The sequence below is a fragment of the Balaenoptera borealis genome (assembly GCF_965194805.1).
Source record: "Balaenoptera borealis genome assembly, chromosome: 1".
NCBI classification, from domain to species: Eukaryota; Metazoa; Chordata; class Mammalia; order Artiodactyla; family Balaenopteridae; genus Balaenoptera; species Balaenoptera borealis.
Window position 1 is genome coordinate 25,747,813 of NC_138860.1, and position 22,169 is coordinate 25,769,981.

The 22,169-nt window shown below is 37.9% G+C and overlaps 1 protein-coding gene across 1 annotated transcript in view; it reads right to left on the reverse strand.

Moving 5' to 3' along the window:
• Positions 1 to 21,773, reverse strand: part of SCCPDH (saccharopine dehydrogenase (putative)) — a 45,996-nt gene extending 24,223 nt beyond the window's left edge. The window contains exons 1-9 of the mRNA XM_082341261.1: positions 21,438 to 21,773; positions 19,647 to 19,759; positions 14,231 to 14,311; positions 11,961 to 12,090; positions 9,810 to 9,859; positions 3,742 to 3,872; positions 2,963 to 3,080; positions 1,038 to 1,157; positions 892 to 948 (exon numbers count right to left, since the gene is read on the reverse strand). Coding sequence (XP_082197387.1) covers positions 892 to 948; positions 1,038 to 1,157; positions 2,963 to 3,080; positions 3,742 to 3,872; positions 9,810 to 9,859; positions 11,961 to 12,090; positions 14,231 to 14,311; positions 19,647 to 19,759; positions 21,438 to 21,627 — 990 coding nt within the window. The 5' untranslated portion in view covers positions 21,628 to 21,773. The remainder of the gene's footprint in view (positions 1 to 891; positions 949 to 1,037; positions 1,158 to 2,962; positions 3,081 to 3,741; positions 3,873 to 9,809; positions 9,860 to 11,960; positions 12,091 to 14,230; positions 14,312 to 19,646; positions 19,760 to 21,437) is intronic.
• Between the last annotated feature and the right edge of the window lie 396 nt (positions 21,774 to 22,169).

The following is a 22,169-nucleotide window of genomic DNA, read 5'->3' on the forward strand; positions in this document are numbered from 1 at the left end:
GAACTGGGGAAAAAGGGGAAAGGAGAGTTATTTTTTAATGGGTATGGAGTTTCAGTTTTGCAAGATGAAAACAATTCTGGAAATGGATGGTGGTGATGGTTGTATAATAATATGAAAGTACTTGATACCACTGAACACTTAAAAATGGTTAAGATGGGGAATTTTATGTCATGTGTATTTTACCACAATTAGAAGGAAGAGAGGGAGAGAGAAGAGAAGAGGGATAAGAGCCTGAACTAAGGTAGTTGTGATGGATTTGGAGAAAAATCTAGAATGATGCCTACGTTCAGGACTGGGCAGATGACAGTGCCACCGACTGAGATGGGAAATACAGAAGGAAGAAGAGGGTTCGGTGGAAAGAAGTTTAGATTTTACACGTGAAATCTGAAGTGCCTGAAGCAGTTATATTGAGGGTACCGGACAGATGGTAATTCAACTTATCTACCATGGGGATCCAGGGTATGTGAAAGAGGAAAGGGAAGGGAAGCTTGGGGGAGGGGGAGAGAGGACGTAAAAAAGGAGGAGGTAATGAAGGAGAAAAATTGAAGAGTAAAAGTATTTGAAATCTCTATGAAGTAAAGAGAATATAATTTCTGGAGCCAGATAGCTGGGTTCTCATCCTAACTTGGCCATTTACTCACTATAGGATTTTGGCAAATTTCTTAGCCTCTCTGTGACTCATTTTCCTCATTTGTAAAATGGAGATAACACCTCAAGGAGTGTTCAAAAAGACTGAGTAATCTAATTTATGTAAAGAACATAAAAGAGTGTCTGAAACACAGTAAGTGCTTCATCAGGTCTTAGCTGTTATTTTCACTACACTGAGGAAAAGTAAAAATGAAATAAAGAAAAATATTATTTTAGAGACCTGGATACAAAGGAAAGGGTTACCTGTTTTTGTGTTGGACCTTGTTTTGAAAAATAACCAAAGGAGAAGAGCCATGGAAACTAAAGGAAAAAAAAAAACCTTTAGTGATATTTTCAAAAATTCATGGAAAATACTTCTAAAGGTATAATTTCATAGAAATATTACTTACTTTTATGAGGAGTTGCCTTCCAATGCCAAACTTCACAAAGAATAAAAAGAAAAGTCCAGCAAACATCAGCTTAATAACAGAGGTGACACCTCCCACAGTTACATAAGCAGCATACTGAACCTAGATGAAGAATATAAAGTCAGGATGTTACTCCCTACTTTCTTAGACCAAGTAATACAAGAATGTTAGCTACTAATAACTTACTCTATAGCCATAAATATCGAACAAAAGCAGTTTCCATCTTATGAATGTGTCATAACAAAAGCTTGTTCAGAAATCAGACACTGGGAGGACATTTTTAAAAAGAAATTATTAAAATGGGCAGAAGGCCTAAATAGACATTTTCCAAAGAAGATACACAGATTGCCAACAAACACATGAAAGGATGCTCAACATCACTAATCATGAGAGAAATGCAAATCAAAACTACAATGAGGTATCACTTCACACCAGTTAGAATGTCATCTTCAGAAAATCTGCAAACAATAAATGCTGGAGAGGGTGTGGAGAAAAAGGGAATCCTCTTGCACTGTTGGTGGGAATGTAAATTGATACAGCCACTATGGAGAACAGTATGGAGGTTCCTTAAAAAACTAAAAATAGAACTACCATACGACCTAACAATCCCACTACTGGGCATATACCCTGAGAAAACCATAATTCAAAAGTAGTCATGTACCACAATGTTCACTGCAGCTCTATTTACAATAGTCAGGACATGGAATCAACCTAAATGTCCATCAACAGACGAATGGATAAAGAAGATGTGGCACATATATACAATGGCATATTTTATGGAATCAGCCATAAAAAGAAACAAAATTGAGTTATTCGTAGTAAGGTGGATGGACCTAGAGTCTGTCATACAGAATGAAGTAAGTCAGAAAGAGAAAAACAAATACCGTATGCTAACACATATATATAGAATCCAAAAAAAAAAAAAAAAGGGTTCTGAAGAACCTAGGGGCAGGACAGGAATAAAGACGCAGACGTAGAGAATGGACATGAGGACACGGGGAGGGGGAAGGGTAAGCTGGGACAAAGTGAGAGAGTGGCATGGAGCTATACACACTACCAAATGTAAAACAGACAGCTAGTAGGAAGCAGCCACATAGCACAGGGAGATCAGCTCGGTGCTTTGTGTCCACCTAGAAGGGTGGGATAGGGAGGGTGGGAGGGAAAAGCAAGAGGGAGGAGATATGGGGTTATACGTATATGTATAGCTGATTCACTTTGTTATACAGCAGAAACTAACACACCATTGTAAAGCAATTATACTCCAATAAAGATGTTAAAAACAAAAATTGTTGCAAAAGGTAATGAGTTCCCCCTACTTGAACACAAAAGTCCACATAATCTATATATAAAAAGTCCGTAACAATATACCTGAGTTTAACAATTATACATTATAGAGTGTAGACTCCACTTACAACCTCTTCTATAAGAAAATACTCTTTTTTTTTTTTTTTAACGTGAGATAGTTTCCTCTTCAAGTCTCAGCAGTGGGAATAATTACTTCCCTCACCAAATGGAGTAGGATAGTTCTCTAGAGGTAGCAAGGAGATAAGAGAGAAGAACCTAGACACCTCCATAAGCAACAGAAAGAGTATTAGCAGCTGAAACTCTGAACAGGACTGTTGGGTGTTTACGATACCAGGATTTCCTATATTGAACTTGCTGCTATTGTGTTACATTAAAAAGGTATTCAGAAGGTCAGATTTGAATTATGGGAGAAGGCTATTACCACCCTCCATAAAATGCAAAATGTTCTACACTACTAATTCTTTATGCTTCCAGAAACTGAAACATGCACTATTTTAGCTCTTTTTTTGCTTTATAAACATAAAAATCCTACATTAAAATGATAGGGGAACTGAAACAAACATAGAATACTCTTTATTAAAAAATAAATCATATACACTTACAGGTGATTGCTCTAAATTTTCGTGCAAGTAACGCTGAGTCCGCTTCACAACAGACACATCTGCTCCCAAGAAAGGAATGGAATAACTGTTGAGTTCTCTGCAGTAAGAAACTGGCCACCTGCAAGACAGAAGCATGTTGCATCTTCTCCATTTACAGTGACCACAACTTCAACTGGTAAATTTCTGAATAAAAACCTTAACTCTTCTTGAGGCAATTAATAATAACAGTAAAGATGGCAGATCTGCTCTTAATTAAAATTTACTTCAGTATTTGTCCTTTGTTCTCTACACCTGCACCCAAACAAATGACAAGTTGGAACAATGTAGTATTCTTCACACCATGGGCACTTAACACATATAGTTTAACCATGTTTTATACCCCATCAATTTCCCTAGATAATGATAAAAAGAACACGCATTTCAACAGCCAAACTCTGAGTTTAGAGTTCTCACATATAAATATTATTAATAGGTTGATTAATATACATAAGTTCATCACATTTTTACTGCATGAAATTTAACTGATGTTTAATTTTGATATTGATAGTGAAGTCATAAAATTGATTTTTTCCAGAATTTTCCCAGAATCCAAATGTATTATTATATATGAAGTACTTAAACTTAGGGTAACATATTAATTATATTTTATTTATCTTTGAAAACAATCCTGAACTCACTATAAAAGTCTCCAGGCTTTTCTTAGTAGCATATGTTATTAACAGTCAGATAGACAACAATATGGTTAGATAATCTGAAGAATAGATTTTGAGATAATATACCTTCTTTTCAATTTTGGACCAACAATTGGGACAGGCTTCAAATTGGACTCATTTCGTAGTTTTTTCAAATTACTCTGATCTCCAAAACCATAAACCGCTGACTTCCAGGTACCATCATGAATGCACAACCCCTAACAAAATAATTCAAGAGTTAAAGCAACTTGTCTTAAAACTGACACAATATTGTAAATTAACTATACTCCAATAAAATTAAAATATTAGAAGAAACATGTCTTAAGGGATAATTACTAAAATGTAAAACCAAGTAATTTATAACTGATACAAAGAACATTTCACCTCTATTTGAGCAAGGCATAATCCCTTATTTAATAATCTTGAGATAAATTTTTATGACTGGCTAGGCAGCATTGAAACTCATTAGGTTTGATCACATTCACTATTTACACCCTATTTATATATTATATATTTACAAACATATGCCCTTTCTTCTTTCCTCCTACCATTGTTTATGCTCTTTTTAGTAAGTTTCACCTCATCATTTTCACTCAACTATTTATCACTGATTGCTTTAAGCAGAAAAAAAGAAACACTAAAACCATCAGAAGATTCAGGTTTTCATATAACAGCTTTGATGAAACTGAAAGGTAGAGAGACACCAACCTAATTTCCATTTTGGTACAGATTAATTTCTTCTGTTTGTTAAAACTAAATCAGAGCTAAAAGTCTTAGGAGTTTGATTTGTGAAACTATCCTCAATCTGCACCTAGCCAATTTGACCTATTTGCAAAGATTTCCAAAAATCAGGAGAAAATAGTTTTTTTAAAAACGTTAAGAGTATCTTCTCATACAAATAAGCCATCAAAAAGGCAAAAATTACATTCCATTTTAAAAACCTTTTATTTTGTTGAAAAATAGAAAGAAAAGTGCACAAGACATAGAAGTATAATTTAATGTAATTATGAAGCTAACATCTATGTAAACCCAGAAGGCCCTCCTTCTGTCCTGCCTTTGTGGTAATCAAGAAAACTCCTTACTTTTTTAAGAGTTTTGCCACCTAAGTATTCATTTCTAAACAGTGCAGTGAGTTTTGCCCGTTTCTAAATTTTACAGAAATGGAACCATATAATGTATATTCCTTGAGTTTGGCTTCTTTTGCTCAAAATTGTGATGTTAGGATTCATCATGTGTTAGAAGGACCTCCTACTCTGCTGTTGACCTTCCATTTTCTTAATGGTGTCTTTTGATATAAAAAGACATACTCAATTTAAAATTTTAAATGTATTCCACTTTTTTTTTTATATTTAATGTCTTCCGTGTCTTTTTCAAGCAGTCATCCCCTGTACAACATGGTGACTATAGTTTATATTATATAGCAAATTAGAAATTTGGCAGGAGAGATGATTTTAAAAGTTCTTAGGACTTCCCTGGTGGCGCAGTGGTTAAGAATCTGCCTGCCAATACAGGGGACACGGATTCAATCCCTGGCCCGGGAAGATTCCACATGCCGCGGAGCAACTAAGCCCGTGCACCAAAACTACTGAGCCTGTGCTCTAGAGCCCGTGAGCCACAACTACTGAGCACGTGAGCCACAGCTACTGAGCCCGTGTGCCACACTACTGAAGCCCATGCGCCTAGAGCCCATGCTCCTCAACAAAAGAAGCCACCGCAGTGAGAAGCCCACGCACTGCAACGAAGAGTAGCCCCCGCTCGACACAACTAGAGAAAGCCCGCATGCAGCAACAAAGACCCAACACAGTCAAAGATAAATAAATAAATAAATTTTAAAAGATTGTTTATATGCTTAAAAAATAAACATATAAAGAGCTGCTGATAATCAGATTCCAAATAAAGAAAAGTTACTTCAAAAAAAACAAATACAAGTTCTCATCACAAGAAAAAAAACTTATGTATGGTGATGGATGCTAACTAGTGGTGATCATTTTGTAATATAAACAAATATTGAATTATTATGTTGTACACCTGAATAGTACAATGTTATATGTCAATTATACCTCAATAAAAATAAATTAACAAAATAAAATATATTTCTGGAAAAAAAGAAGCCATTCCTGACCCTGAGGCCATGAAATGTCATCTTCTAAAAGCTTACTCTTTTGCCTTATGCATTTAGGTCTATAACCCACCCAAACTTGATTTTTGTACACAGTGCAAAGTATGAGTCCAATTTCATTGTTTCCCCATACCCATCATCTCCTGAAAAAGACCCTTTACCATAAATCAAGTGCTCATATATGCACAAACTACTCTGAGTTCTTTATCCTAATCTGCTGGCCTATCGATATCTCCCTGCCAATGTAACACTCTGACTTAATAATGTCTTGATATTCAAGAGCATCCTTCTACCTTATTCCCCTTTAAGAAAGTGTTGGCTATTCTTGACCCTCTGCACTTCCATATACATTTTAGAATTAGTTTGTCAAGTTGCACACTAAAACAAAACAAGCAAGCAAAAAAAAAAACCTGTTTGCGATTTTGATTGGAATTATATGGGATTATAAATTAATTTAAGGAAAACTGACATTTTAACAAAATCGAGTCTTCCAATCCATGAATATGGTGGATTCTTCCATTTATTTGTCTTCTTTAAGGTCACTCAATAACATTTTACAGTTTTCTTCACAGAAATCTTGTACATTTTACATCCCTTATTCTTAAGTACTTGATTTTTTAATGCTACTATAAATGGTCTCTTTTTAAAAAATTCATTTTCTAACTGTGGCTGGTATACAGAAATGCAACTGATTTTTATATTACTGTTGTATCCAGCAACAATAAAGACTAGAGTGGAAATAAATAAAACAGAGAATAGAAAAATAGAGAAAATCAATGAAACCAAAAGCTGGTTCTTTGAAGAAATCAACCAAATTGAAAAAACTTTAGCTAGACTGACAGAGACAGAGAAAGAAAAAGAGAGAGAGAGAACTCAAATTACTAAAATCAGGAATGAAAGAAGGGACATTACCAACCTTACAGAAATAAAAAAGAGTATAAGGGAATACTATGAACAACTGTATGCCAACAAATTAAACAACCTAGATGAAATGGACAAACTCCTAGAAAGACACTGTTATGGATTAAATTTTGTACCCACCCCAAATTTATATGTAGAAGGCCTAACCCCCCGTACCTCAGAATGTAACCTTATTTGTAAGCAGGGTTGTTGTAGATTGTAACTAGTTAAGTTGAGGTCATACACATTGGAGGAAGTGGGCCCCCAACCCCAAACCACTGGTGTCCTTATAAAAAGGAGAAATTTGGACACACGCACATCATATGAAGATGCAAGAGAGGTCTGAGTGATGCATCTACAACAAAGGAACACCAAAGATTGCAAGCAAACCACCAGAAGCTAGGAGAGAAACATGGAACAGATTCTCCCTCACAGCCCTCAGAAGAAACCAACCCTGCCAACATCTTAATCATGGACTTCTAGCCTCCAGAACTGTGAGAACAACATTTCCCTTGTTTAAGCAACCCAGTTTGTGGTACTTTATTACGGGAGTCCTAGGAAACTAATGCAGACACAAACTACCAAAACGGACTTAAGAGTATACAGAAAATCCTAACAACCTATAAGAAGTGAAGACATTGAATTCTTATTATCTCTTCACTGATTTCTAGTATAATTTCATTATAGTCTAAAACATACTCTAGAACAGGGGGGTGGGCCAACTATTTCTGTAAAAGGTCAAACTAAATATTTTAGGCTGTGTAGGCCACATCTGGTCTCTGCTGCATATTGTTTTTTTTATTATAGCTCTTTAAATATATTAAAATTATTCTTAGCTTGCAGCCATATAAAAGCAGGCCGTGGGCTGACCCTGCTCTGGAGCTGCACTACCTCGTATGGGAGCCATTATATAGCACATACGGAACACCTTCATCACTGCGGGAAGATTTACTGGACAGCACTGTCCTTGAGTATATGATTCCAACTCTCCGAAATTCTTTTGAGTCTTGCTTTATGGTCTAATACACAGTCTAAGATTCAATTTTTTATGTAAAGTAACAAAGCTTAAGGGGAAAAGCAGGATAAGGAGTAGGAGGAGAACAATCCTGTGCCAAGGGATGCATAGAATCAAGGGAGTTATCTCTGTCCATCCTTGTGAAATTAAGGCTCTGTATTTTGCTTTAAGGGGAATGAGAAGGAGCTGCATTGATTTCGATGTTTTCAAATGTCTGGTCCTGATTAAGGCCCAACTTTGAGTCCTTATAATAATAGGACTTAATAACATTTATTGAGTGATTGTAAAGTGCCAAACACTGTTCTGATTTATATTCATTGACTAATTTAATCCTCAGAGCAACCATATGAAGGAGACACTATTATCATCTCCTGTTACAGATCATCTCCTGCTCCTCTTTCAAAAGAAGCCTCTTTTCTAGCTCTGTTTTCTCACTATCTCCCTGTAGTGGACATCTGTTTTTTGTCAGTCCTGCACTAATTTCCTGCAGGGAATTCTTAATTCCCCTGTCCTATGTTCTGCTTACAACACTCTCTTTCCTATTTGGAGTTTGTTACGTGTTGTTGAGAAGGGCTTGGCCCTATGATTCCCTCTCCAGAGGCCCATGACCCAGGCCTGGGCAATCTTATTACTCCATTACCCCAGGTCACACTGTTTGGCTCAAGAATGACCAAATGATCCAATACTTGACTAATCTTCCCCATCTTTGAATATTCAAACTCTGCTAGCTGTTCCTGGGAAATCATGAACCTTATGGACAATGCATACCTGGGGCTGCCAGCACCTTCCCCCCCGATTGTGAGAGCCTACACTGAGGAGCACAGAAGTAATGCAGAGACAGGAAGAGGAAGAGAAAAAAATGAGTTCCGATAATACCATTTGAATATCCAGATCCAGCCATACTGTTTACTTGCAGATGTTTGGTTACATGAATCAATAAATTCCTTTCTGTTTTGTTGGTTTAAACCAGGTTGAGCTGGCTTTCTAACTCATGTTCCCCAGACCTCCAAGCATGTCCTTCTTTCTCATTTCTGAGCCTTTGTTTAGGTTGCTGCCTCTCACCTTCCAAATGTTATTCACTTTTCAAGGTTCAATTTAATAAGGCTTCTATGAGGCATTCCCAAATTACTCAGGCCCACTGTCACTTCCCTTTATTCTGATACTCTACTGGATATTATCTGTAACCACAAATTTTAGCAAGTTTTATATAGTTCTTCATGTTTATTCATCTGAACCTACAATCCAGACAAATAAAACCATTACTTAAACATGCTCCACTCCATCCCACAGTTACATCTTTATTAAACTATTTCCTCTCCCTTATCCACATCTCCTCAGCACCAACCTTTAAAATTCCATATCCCAGCTTCTCCAAAAAAGTCCTTGATCTCTGGCCTCCCAGCTAGATGTAACTCCCCATTCTCAGAATCCTATAGTATTTCATCTGACCTCTTTAATAACAATTTTTGTCTCCTGCTTGTCTAAATTATTACCTCTTTAAGGGTTTGCATGTTGTTCATTTATGTGTCACACTATCTTGCACTACTATATATACTTGCATTACACAATATTTGAAATACTGAATATTTTTTAAAGAGAACAAATACTTATGAAGCCTCAAGTACAGACAGAGAATTGGGTTAGACACTACTGGCAGTAAAACTACTACCACAAAACATGGTCCTTTCCCAGAAATGCAACTATCTTATGCTCCCAAATAGACCATAAATTCAGTAAGATTACATTTACATTGTACATTTCTTGTATGGCCACAACAGCACCTAACTCCAAGTTAGGCACATAATAAAAATGCACTGATTTGCACTAAGGTGATAATTTTCTAGGCTGACAACATTCATCACATAACAATGATAGATCTTTAGTGTTAGGATGATGGTAACTCATTCTAATAATTAACTGTGCAGTTTTAAACAAATTCTATTTTAAGTCAAAATAACTCTCAGCAATCTTTACTTTTTAAAATTAAACAGTGACTTTCATACACTAAAAATTACAACTGTATATACAATTTAATTAATCAAAACCTTTTTAACAGGCAAGTGTCATTTCCAAAATGTTTTTAATATTAACAAAGAAAACACGTGACAAACAAAAACTAACCTCAGGTCCCGAATGTATAGTCAGGAAACTTTCCACAGCAGTCAATGTACCTAAAAGAGAAGGAAAATGGTAAAAGTAAAATCAAATAAAAATCTATTAACCCAGGGTAAGTAATAATAAGCTATTCCTATTCATTTAGGGAACATTTTTATTAGGCCTATAGTGATTTAATCAGGAAAATCTGTGCTATAATGGTATTATTAGGTTATTGTAAACAGATTTAAGGAGCAGCTAAAGCCAGATAAATTATCAGAAAAATAGTAGTTTAGTATAAATTAACTGCTGGTACTCACAAAATCTTTTCTAGTATTCCAACTGACATTGCAAAAAATCTCTTCCAATAAGGCAACAATTTAGCTCACTGATTCTGGAAGGCCATCAGTTCTCAAAACTACGTCTATGGGAATTATTCTATTTTCCAATATGAGAGCTTTCAAGAAGACTCATTAGTAGTGACTTACAATGAATATACAGAAACCCTACCAAAATGGGCCTTTGTGATGGCTTATTAAATACTTAAAGTAAGGCTATTTAAATGAAATAAAAATATAATGAGTAAAAACAAAGTAGAAAACCAAGGCCAGAAAAAAAGGGGAGAAATCAATTATATTAACCATGAGGACTAATACATACGTATAGTGGTTAAGTATTTAATTAATCTTTGAGCTTATCGAGAGCAGTAAGACAAAAGAAAAACATAATGGGCTAGCTAATTCTCAAAATCTGATAAAATATATCAATTTGTTAAGAGACAGTATTCCTAGTTTTAATTCCAAGAGAAAATTAAAGCATGGGGCCTTAGAAAGTTGACACTGAGCAAGGTAACAAATAACCACACCATCCACAATGACGTTACAGCAGAAAAGAACTAAAGCCACATAAATATCACTTATCTGACACTGTCAAAAACCAAGAATAGATCATTAAACTCTAACTCACTGGAGAGGATTCTGAGAGTTGTTAAGAGAATGTGGCCTGGATACATGGCTCTTTGATCTAACCCTGTGCACAGAAAGAACATGTATCGCCTAAGGCAGTATGTAATGAAATGTGAGCCACCTGAATCAACAATTAGCTGGGGTATTTGTTAAATGCTGACTCCTAGGTTTCAGTGTCTGAAAAAAAGTTTTAAAATAAATCTTAAGGTAATATTTCTCCCTTAAAAATAAAAAAGGACCTATTCAAAATAACAACTATTAAATATTTAAGAATAACCTCAATAAGAAACATGTAGGACCACCATGAAAAACAGTCTAAACTTTTTCAGTAAATGGAGATTTTTTTAGTAAGTTTTTTTAATAAATGGAAATATACCAGATCCATGGGTTGAAAACTAAATAAATATTTTAAAGATGTTCAATTCATGCCCTTCTCTTTATTGGGAATGGTTCCAGCGTTTCATCATTAAGTATGATGTTGGCTACTGCTTTCTGACATTCACTGTGTTAAGAAAGTATTCTATTCCTCAATTTCTAAAAATCTAAAATCAATAAATGGCGAGCATGCACGTTACCTTTGTTGAGCTTTGGTTTCAGAGTTACCTTTCTAATATAAACTGGAACACTTTCCATATTTTTAAGCTCTAGAATGGTTTATATAGAATTGGACTTACTTGCTTCAGGTCATTTTATAAAGGAACACTTTTTATGTATGTATAACATTCCACTGTTTTACTATAATAGTGATTTTTTTCCATTCTTATTGTCTCCATTTTATAAATGAGCTAAAAAAGATGTCAAAAACCTTGTTCAATACTTTCTAGCTTTGTTCGTTAAAAAAAATTAAAACTTTCCAATTATAGTATGTGTATAAATTATACTTTAAGATGTATTAATTCCTAAACAAAGCAAGTTTGAATTTATAATGCCTGCCAAAAATTTTTTTCCAGAAATTTTATAGCTATAACCACAACTAAATTCTAATGGAGAATTCCTTCCTTTAGAACACTTATAGTACTATCCATACCTCAAAAAACAATAGTGTCAATACCATTTTCTAACAAGTACAGCTATATTAAAAACAAAGTATGTGTTTTAATACTACCCATTAATAGTTCTGTTTCTTTTCTCAAGAAGATTTTAGTTCACCACAATTACAAACATGAAACACCTCTATTTTAAATTCCATTATTGCTTCTTGATCAATAATTACCATTCATTTTATTTCTGGTATATATTACTCCCAGATCTGCTGGAATGGAGTCAAAGCCACTGCTTCCAACAATATAAGCCCCTTTTTCTGCAGCTTTCTCATGATACTTCCAATACATTAGTTCCAGAAACTAAAGATTCAAGACAAAAGATCTGAATCAGAGTTACGGAGAAACATCTAGGCCAAAATTAAATGATTTACCTTTAAAAACAAAGCAATTAAACTGTGAAAATGCTAACCAAGATGGCTCTGCAGCAAAATATTAACTGTCAAAGAGTTGGCACTTACTCAGCAAACATACCTACTATGTTCCAGGTGATGTGAGAGGTATGCAGATCTGACTTAATTCATTTTTTAGAATGACTTTTAAATGCAAAAGTAATACCTATTATGAAAATTTAATATATAAAAGTTCAAAGAAAACAAAAAAAAGTTACCGCGAATCACATCTTCCAGATGAACATCATTACAGACATATATCTGTGCACATATGTAAGTAGAAAGAGTGGTAGGAAAGGAGGGAACACAAGAAGGGAATAGTGTCTGTTCAAATTCTCTGCCTGTTTTTTTTAAAAAACAGTTTCAGATTTACAGAAAAAAAATGAGTACTAGAGAGTTCCTAGGTACTCCACACTCAGTTAACCTTATCATTACGTCTTTTACATTAACATCTATTATAATTAATGAACCAATACTGATATATTATTACTAACTAAAGTCCCTATTTTGTTCAGGTTTCCTCAGTTTTTATCTAATGTCCTTCTTCTGTCCGGGATCCCATTCAGGATACCATACTACATTTAGTTGTCATGCCTCCTTAGGCTCCGCTGGCTGTGTTGGTTCCTCAGACTTTCCTGGGTTTTGATGACGTTTACAGTAGTGGTCAGGTACTTTGTAGAATGCCCCTCTATTGGAAATTATCGCATGATTTTCTCATGACTACACTAGAGTTACAGGTTTTGGGGAGGAAGACGGGGTAAAGTGTCATTTCCTGATGTCATATCAAGAGTACATACTATCTCACAGACATAGAAAATAAACTTATGGTTACCAAAGTGGGAGGGAGGGAGAGATGGATAAATTAGGAGTATGGGATTAAAAGATACACACCACTATGTATAAAATAGATAAACAACAAGGATTTACTGTGTAGCACAGGGAACTATATTCAGTATCTTGTAATACCCTATAATGGAAAAGGATCTGAAAAAATATATATATATAGCTGAAACACTTTGCTGTACATCTGAAACTAACACAATATTGTAAATCATTAAAAAAAAAAAAAAGAGTACATACTATCAACATACTTTCTCACTGGTGATGTTGACCCTGAATACCTGGCTGAGGCAGCGTTTGTCTGGTGGCTCCACTGTACAGTCCCCCCCCACTTCCATACTGTACGCACTGGAAGGCAGCGACTGTGCAGCCCCCACAGAAAGAGGGAGGAGTGAAGCTCCCCCTCCTCGAGGGCACAGGAGTTATGTGAATTATGTGGAATTCTGAACAGGTGATTTGCCTCTTTTCTTCCCTTTGCCCATTTTAAATTGGGTTATTTAAGTTTGTATTTTTGACTTATATATATTCTGGATCATTACTAGGTTTTGATGCCACGTTCATAGTACTTTATAAGATAACTTAGAAGCTTTCCACCATTTTCTTTGCTCTAGAATATTTTAAATAAGATAGGAATCAGTTTCTTTTACATTCATATTTCCTACCTCTTCTTTTATCAGTCTTGGTAATTTACACTTTCTTAACGCTTTCCAATATACATCACCAACTGATAAGCTCTAAGTATGTATATACCGGCACACTGATGATGGTACTCAGCAGAGACTATAGGGACATATGAGGTTACAGTTATAAAGGAGCTAGTGTAGCTCAGTGCTTATTAACACTCCACTTCCTGCAGTGTTAATTCAGGCAAACCTCAATGCAAGTCCTAGTTTTTCTACTTAATGGTTGCATGACTCTGAGCAAGTTTTATTTTAATTAATTCTGTTTACAGCATGCAGTAGCAATATAAATCAACACATCCTATACACAAAAGCCATGGAAGAAATCAGGATGTAGGGAAGAAAAATTCAAGAAAACTGAAGCTAAGACCTTACCATCATGCTCTCCTTCAAGCTTTCAATGAAATACCATCTCTAAATGCTACGGAGTCATCACCTTCTAAAATCTGTCTGCAAAATTACACTAAATATTTTTCACTTTAACAGAAAGTTGTATTGTTAATTTTGTTCCTTCTTTTCCATTTTACATACCTGAGGTTCTCCACAGATGTCAATATAGCTAGTTCCATTTTCAACACATGCTTTTACTACAGGTTCTCCATAAAATCGGTACTGGGGGAATAAAGAAAACCAACAGTTTACTCTTACTTAGCAAGCTTAAATGAAGGAATACCATTGAGTATTGGAAGTACAGTCTTCACTATTAAGAAATCAAATATTAATAAAGTAGCCTAATGAGAAAATAATGTCAACTGCAATTTACTGACTCTCACAGTGTAAATAAAAGCATGATGGAATTACCTCTAACTGAAGACAAAGTCGGAAGTTTTACAAAAGAAGTGACTCATTTGAGTTGAATTCTGAAGAACAGTAAGGATTTGCCAGGAAAAAGAAAATCCAAATAAAGGGAAAATTATATGTCAAAGTGTAAAAAAGGGTGATGCTCAGGATAGCTGCAGCACAGAGCAGTGGAGAGGGAAGTGGTAAGAGATGAATCTGGAAAGAAGCACTTGGGCCAGATCAGGAACGACCCTGAGTGCCATGTTATCAAGACTGAACTTTATCTTTTCTGCATTGCTGAGCCCTCCTAGAGTATTTTAAACAGGACAGTAGTGGAACGTTTATAACACAGACATATCACTCTGCCTGTGGTATTGGAAAACAAAACTCATGGCAGGTAAGAAATGAAGGACAAAACTAAGGAAGCGGAAGGATATACTAAGAGTGAGATACACTTAAAAGACAGAAATGACTGGACTTCCTGATTAGCTGGACATGGGGACCAACAACTAATGGCAGTATTAGCAAAATAAAGAAAGGACAAAGAGGTTTGGAGGGGATAAGTTTAATATTGTACAAAGTAGCTATTCTGAGCCTGTATGATTTTGGATCTCCCGAACTATTTGTTGCTCAAACTCAAGGAATTAAAATTTAAGAAGTTTTATATAATAGTTAATACATCAGAGTCAGTCCCATTTCAAAGGAAGCATGACGAATTTTCCCTTTGTGAGGGAAGGGTCAGCGGAAGCATAAACTCCTCTGCTCCTCTCATTCCTCACAGCAAAAGATGGAGAAAGGAGATGGTCTGCTTCTTCTAGCCTTCAAGAAACAGGTAAAGGGACACTTCAAAGAAAAGACAGGGCACTACAGGGATCGACCTCTTCAAGTGGGTCACCTAGGCTCCTCTCTACCTGACTCCACAGCCTCAGCTCCACGTCCTCCTCCCCCTTCTTAAAAACAGCAAATGACACTGGAATTACAGGACTAGAAAAGTGTGTTTAAGTTCTAGTTCATCCTCTGCTATTCACCAACCATGCAAAATTACTGAAGCACTTAACTTCTGAGGCAACGTAGTACAACGGAACAAACAAGGGCTTTCAAGGCAGCAGGACCCAAGTTCACATTCTAAATCCATCATCTACTAAATTGTATGAATTTATTTACAAATGACATACGTGGACTACTATACGAATAAAATATACACTTTAAACATACATAAAATGGACATAAAGTTGAAATTAAAATAAGTACAAGTCAAAGCTCTATTTTCTTTCTGTACCCAATGGATCGTCTTGGGTAATCTTTACACATATCCATTTGAAACTCACTTAGCAATTTCCTTGGCCTTTGGTTATTTTACCCCCGAATACCTCAAGTTGCCCCGTAGTTCACCTGGGTCAGAATCAGCTGGGTCACTCGTTAAACATGCTGGTTACTCAGTCCCACCCCAACTCCCTCCAGTAATAAGTTTTCTGGGGTAGACTGCAGTAACCTGCATTTTAAATGAGCCTCACTGGTGACTCTTACGTACGTTAGAGGTGGAGATCACCTCCCTAGACATTCTCCCTGGAAAATCTCACCAACTTTCTGGATTTCAACTACAACATGTATGCTGATGACGTCCAACTCCTATCTCCAGAGCTGCTCACTGATGAGGTTGCCTCATCTGTGGCTTCTGTTATAAACTTCAGGACCCGCAAGAGCACAGGACATGGGGCAAAACGAATTTCACTTTGGCTTCTTTTTCTCTCCTCTATTTCCTCGTCACCCTGACTTCCTCACTTGCTTAAAAAAATAATTCCACTATATAGTACGCATTTCCTGTCTTAATTCAAAAATATCTAGCAGACACCTCAGTTTCAACACATCCAAAATCAGATTCATCATCTTTCTCTCAACAGCAGTTTTTCCCCCTCCACTTCCTAGCACAGGAGACAATAAAGAATAATGCTTACAAGTATTCATTCAGTCATTTTCTGTATATTTCGACATAATACTTGTTTACATATGCCTGACTAGTTTTACAGCTATCATTTAGCTCTCACTAAAGAGGCCCTCACAAAATAGAGAAATGGGTAAAAAAAAATACCTTCAAAGAAACAAATTATGACACCAAAACTGGTAAACTGGAGTCTACCCCTGGGAGTATAATCCATATTACAAAGTGAAAACGACCTTCCAAGTAGAGCTTAGGGAGGAGGCATGTTTTGGGGGCAAAAAGCTAGAGATGCCTATAAACCATCCAACTGGAAACATCCAGAAGGTAATTTGATCCACCAGTCTGGAGTTTAAGGGGTAGTTCCTCAGTGGAAATAAATTAATGTAGGCATCATCAGCAAACAGATGGTATTGAAAGCCATGGCTTTCAATTCTTTCTGACTACAACCCACCCTAAGAAATTCATTACACATAGTAGCTCCACACACAAATATATCTGACACAAAAGCTTCATGAACCAGTACTTGCCTGTATTACGTGTAATTCACCCTATTTTCTATTTCAGTCTGTCTGGTTTTTCTTTTCAGTGCCTAATCTTAACGTACTGAACTGATTTCACAAAGTTTAAAAAATACTGGCCCAGTTACAGTTTCTGTTTGGGATGGTGAAAACGTTCTGGAAATAAAGAGGTGACAGTTATATAAGATTGTGAATGTACTTAATGTCATTGAAGTGTATACTTAGAAATGGTTAAAATGCTAAATTTTATGTTATGTATATTTTACCACAATAATAATAATATTAAAAAATGGTCCAGGGAATATAAACAGAAAAGAGTTTCTAAGGCTTAAGCTCTGAGACCTCTGGCATTCACAGGAGGATAAAAAGATCCAACAGAGGAGACCGAGACAAAGCTGGTGGAGAAAAAGAAAACCAGGAGAGGGCAAGAATTCAGATACCAAGTGAAGAAAGGAAAAAGTGATCAACTGTCACAAATGCTGAGAGGTCTGATTAAGATGAGGACTGAGAACTGACGACTGGATTCGATAGGACGGGGATGCTGGCAGAGTAGTTTCAATTAAGGAGTACGGATAAAAGCCTGACAAGACTAGATAGAGGAGGAGGTGAGGGAGTGGAGACAGTAAGTAAGGCGAACTCTTTCAAGGAGTTTTGCTAAAAAGGGGCACAGAAAAATGGGAGTAGTTAGAGGAGCATGCAGAATTCAGAGAAGTTTTTCTTTAAATGGGAGATATAATCCCATATTTGTATGTTGAGAGAAATAATCCAATCAAGAGGCAAAATTTGATGAGAATAAGAATATGTGTAACTGTAAACCTGTAAATATAAAGTCTTTGAATACCATGTCCATGAGAAGCAGGGGTAGTTTTTCCCTGTAAAAGGAGATAAGGCAGAGTCAGGATACAATGCAGATAGGAAGATCTGGTGATATAAATTCTCTTCTGACAGCTTGTATGTTCATAGTTTAAAAAAAAAAAAAAGGAAAGAAAGAAAGGAAGGGAGGGAGAAAGGAAAGAAGGAAGGAAGAAAATCACGAGGTAAGAGTGAGGAAAAAGGAAGAAAGGGGTGGAATGCTAAAAGTATGAGAAAAAAGAAGTTATAAAACTGCTGCTTCAGTGAGCAGGAGAGAAAATAGCCTAGGAAAATAGATTCGAATTGCTGGAGGTCCTGAGGCTGCACGTGAGGTTTGTAACCACATACTGAACGTGGGACTAGTCAGCATCGGGATGCATTTTTCTCCAGCCAGACTGGGTTACACATGTTCAGGTAGAGTAAGCAGCGAGCTGGAATAACCAGGGCTGGGGTTTCTCCAGAGTACTTGGGAGGGAGGGACAAGCTGGCTGAGGATATATATAAGACAGTGATTCAAGCAACGAACCACAGACCACATTCTAAACTAGTTAATGAAATAAACAATAGAAATACATTTCATTTGATGACAATCAAAAACCTTTCTGGTTTCCTTTGATGAAATTATCAACAATTTTCTAGATGCTTAGTTTTCAAATGTTTTGACAATTGAGGAAGCTTCCTCAGATCCATAAATGTCACCAACGTTCACCCTGTTACACAGACCACAAGTGTCTCTTTCATATCCAGTCCAACAGCAGCAGCTAGAGGTTCTCCTTTCAAAATATCCGCTTTCAACCACTTCTCACCACCTCTAACACTCCTACCCTGTGCTTGGCTTGCTTGGCCCATTCCACTGTTGGTTCCCTACCATCTATTTTTCCTCTCAGAAACCAAAGAACTTCAAATACGTAAATCAAGTCATGCCCTTGCTTTTAACCATTCAATGGCTCTTTCATACTTAGAAGGAAACCCAAACCCTGATCTTGACCTTGCAGACCTAACCACCTAGTTCCTAGGTACCTCTCCAGTCTAACGCCCCACCTCTCTGCCCTGCTCACGCCCAACCACGCGGGCCTCTCTCACATCCCTCAGTCTGGCCAAGCACATGCTCATCTCAGGACCTTTGTATTTGCTCTTTCCTGGAACACCCTCTCCTCAAATACTCGCAGGATTTACTCCCTCACTGCATTCAGATCCCTATGCAAATTTCAGTTCCTCACAGAGACCTTCCTGACCATCCATCTAACAGAGACTGGTATGCCAATCTTTTTATCTCCCTTCCCTGTTTTATTTTTCTTCAAAGCACCTGTCACTTACTATTATAACATTATTTTTCTGTCTCCCCGCTGGACTGTAAGCTCCATGAGGGGTTTTCTGTTTTATTCACCATTATGTCCGTAGACTAGTTCAGTGTACATATAATAAACACTCAATAAACATTTACTGAATAAATGAACAAATCCTTTTTTAATATCTTTCTTTGTACATGCACTAACATATGTACTGGTACAGTAATACAGAATGTAATTTAAAAACAAATAAAAAGTAAATTATGGGTACATGCTCAAACTTTTTTAGTTAAGGGGCATGCAGCACAAAAAAAAGTCTGGCAATTATAGCTGTAACCACTAAATAAACCAGCACACATTCCTGGAGTCTAGTGTCACTCTCTCTCTCAGGAGACTTTGGTCATATCCATTTGCTTCTCATGAGAAGTAAAAACTCCCCATACGGGGTTAAGGCCCTGAATCAATTCTTCTGTCCCCTGTCCTTATGCTTCTCTGGAATATAAAATACCAGATTCTGCTAGAAATGAATAGACTGTTTGTTCTGATTCAAAGAAGGGCAGATTACTTACTGGTCCTACACAGTTGAGGACAACTGTTGCCTGTTTAGCCATTTCATCAAGTGAGGCTGGATTAGTGATATCACAAATTATTATTCCAACTTCAGATGACAGTGTCGGCCTTCCTAAAATAAGAAATAAACTGTTTTAAGCAAATCCCGATACAGTATTAGATCGCCCAGCCCTTCTTTTCATAATAACCAGTGACGGCAAATTTACTAAATATACTAAAAGCTAATTCTCCCTCTCAAACAAAAGATAAAACTGTTTTTAACCAGGTAATTAAAAAAATGGAAAAGACTATGACGAAAATAGAGTTAAAACTAAGAGTTAATAAAACACATTACTGAACTTTAAAAGAAAATCTAAGATAAGGAACGTGTAAATGACAACTCTATGCAAAATGCCAATTTTACAAGTTTTCAGATACTGAGAAGACGATTTTCCTGACCTCCTCTCCAGGAAGAATTATACTATTATACTATAAAAGTAGTTTCTCATCAACGATAAAATTATGAGGAGGGGAGTTAACATCAACATAATGAAACAAAAGAGGACTGAGGTAAAAAACAGTCTAGGGAAGAACACTCAGGTTCATAATAAGGAAATAACTGGAATAAACTGAATCAATAGAGTAATGCAGGTTTCATGGCTCAAGGTGTATTTCCTGCAATAACCTGATCTGGGCACTACAAATGGTAGGCAACTAGGCTATACCTGTACAGTCTCGTTGAACAGAAAAGAAGAAAGGGAAGCATATATTTTAGTCGTGAAGGTATTTCTCTTGGACAAGTAAAGAAAGACCAAAAAGCTCTTTGGTCAAGATTCTGTACTTGGGAGTGGCAGCAGGAGAGCTGTATGAGAGTCCAGCCTACATGGTATCTTCTGTACCAACCACAAACAAAACAGGTTCCAAAAACAGGGCTCTGTGTGGAATTATAAGGAAGTGAGATGAAGGTGAAGGAGAAGAACGAAGTATGCCCGAAACTCTAATAGGTGCTGTCTGTCTGTAGGACAGGGCAGTAGGGTGGAAAACTGACAGCCAAAGTTAAAGGCGACTGACTCCTAACTTAGATGTTCCCACCACGGGGAACATGGGTAGGGTCTGTGTGTGTGTGTCTCTCTCCGCCACATCTGTATCTCCAGCATTTAGACTAGCACCTGAGATTAAAAAGCCCACTCAATAAAAACAGGCTGAATGAATGCCGAAAGAGTAAGTAAACGGCCGAAACAAAAACACCAAAAAAATGTTTGGATGAAGAGTGGGACTGCTGGAGAATGCTTACAAGTAAAAATTAAATAAAAAAGTAAAGCCACAGCAACGTTCTCCGCAAAACTCCTAAGCTTCCTCTCCCATCTCCAAAACACAAGGCAAAGGAAGAGCACAAACCATCCTGAAGGAACCAGTGCTCTACTTTTGTACCCGATCAGACATTAAGAGACTTCCAGGCCCACCAGGTTACCCCTGCTCTAGAAGGGGACGGAGCAGAGAAAGGAAAAACTAAAGTTCCTACTTCGCCAGTGGGGATTCCCTAACTATGGGAGAAATTCAAGGGGAGATGTCTCTCTCTCTCTCTCTTGTTTGTTTAGGGAACGGAACGAAGCTCTGACGCCATCAGGAGCCCCGTGCTCCTCCTCCTGGCCGCTAACAGCGTTGGGGAGCTCGAGGGGCACCCAGGGAGAGAACCTCTCATTTCAGGCGACTGAAACCCCTCAGCCGGGAGAAAGGGGCTTGGGGATGAGAGCCGCGGCGGTGGGGCCGAGACCGGGGTCCCGGGGCCCCGTCCCAGTCGCCCCCTTTACCCAGCTTCACGGCAGCCCTCTCCAGGACTCGCTGCAGCTTCTCCCGAGAACGGCCCGCCACAGCCCAGGGCAGGCGGGAGCTCCGCTCCGGGGACACCTGCTCCCGGGCCACCTCCTCGGTCACGAACTGGCCGGTAAAGCCAGAGGCGCCGAACACCACCAGGTGGAAAGGCCTCTGCTGGGTCGCCATTACGAGCCCACAGCGATGCAAGGACCAGAACGGGATGAGTCCACGGCGCCTGCGCCTCAAGCAGCGACCCCAGGCTCCGGCACAGCAACCGCCTCCTCCGCGGCCGCTGCGGTCTCCGCTGCCTGCGCGCCGCGTTCCCGAAGGCCAGCGCGCGCTGCTGCGCCAAGGCCCCGCCCACGCCGCCTATTTCTGGCGGCGCCGCTACGCCTCCTTCTCTTCTGCGGTGTACGCCGCACTGCTGCTGGCGGCCGTGGCTCGCGAGGCCTGTGTGCTTGGGGGGCTGGCGGCAGCAGGCGGCGGCCCATCCTCCGCCCGTTGTTGGTCCTGCATAGCTCTGACTGCTCCAGGCGTTGCATCTTTTCGCTCTCCCGAAGGTTGTAGGGAGCTACGCAAGGAGAGAGCTCACGAAAACCTTCTGACAGCTGAGAGCACTTCCCGCGCTGAAACCCCCTTTTTTTTTTTATTTTCGAAGCACGTTGTCTAAGGGGGTGTCTACGGAGCCAGGTGGAGGTTGAGGGTGGACACGGAGTCTGGGGTCCGCC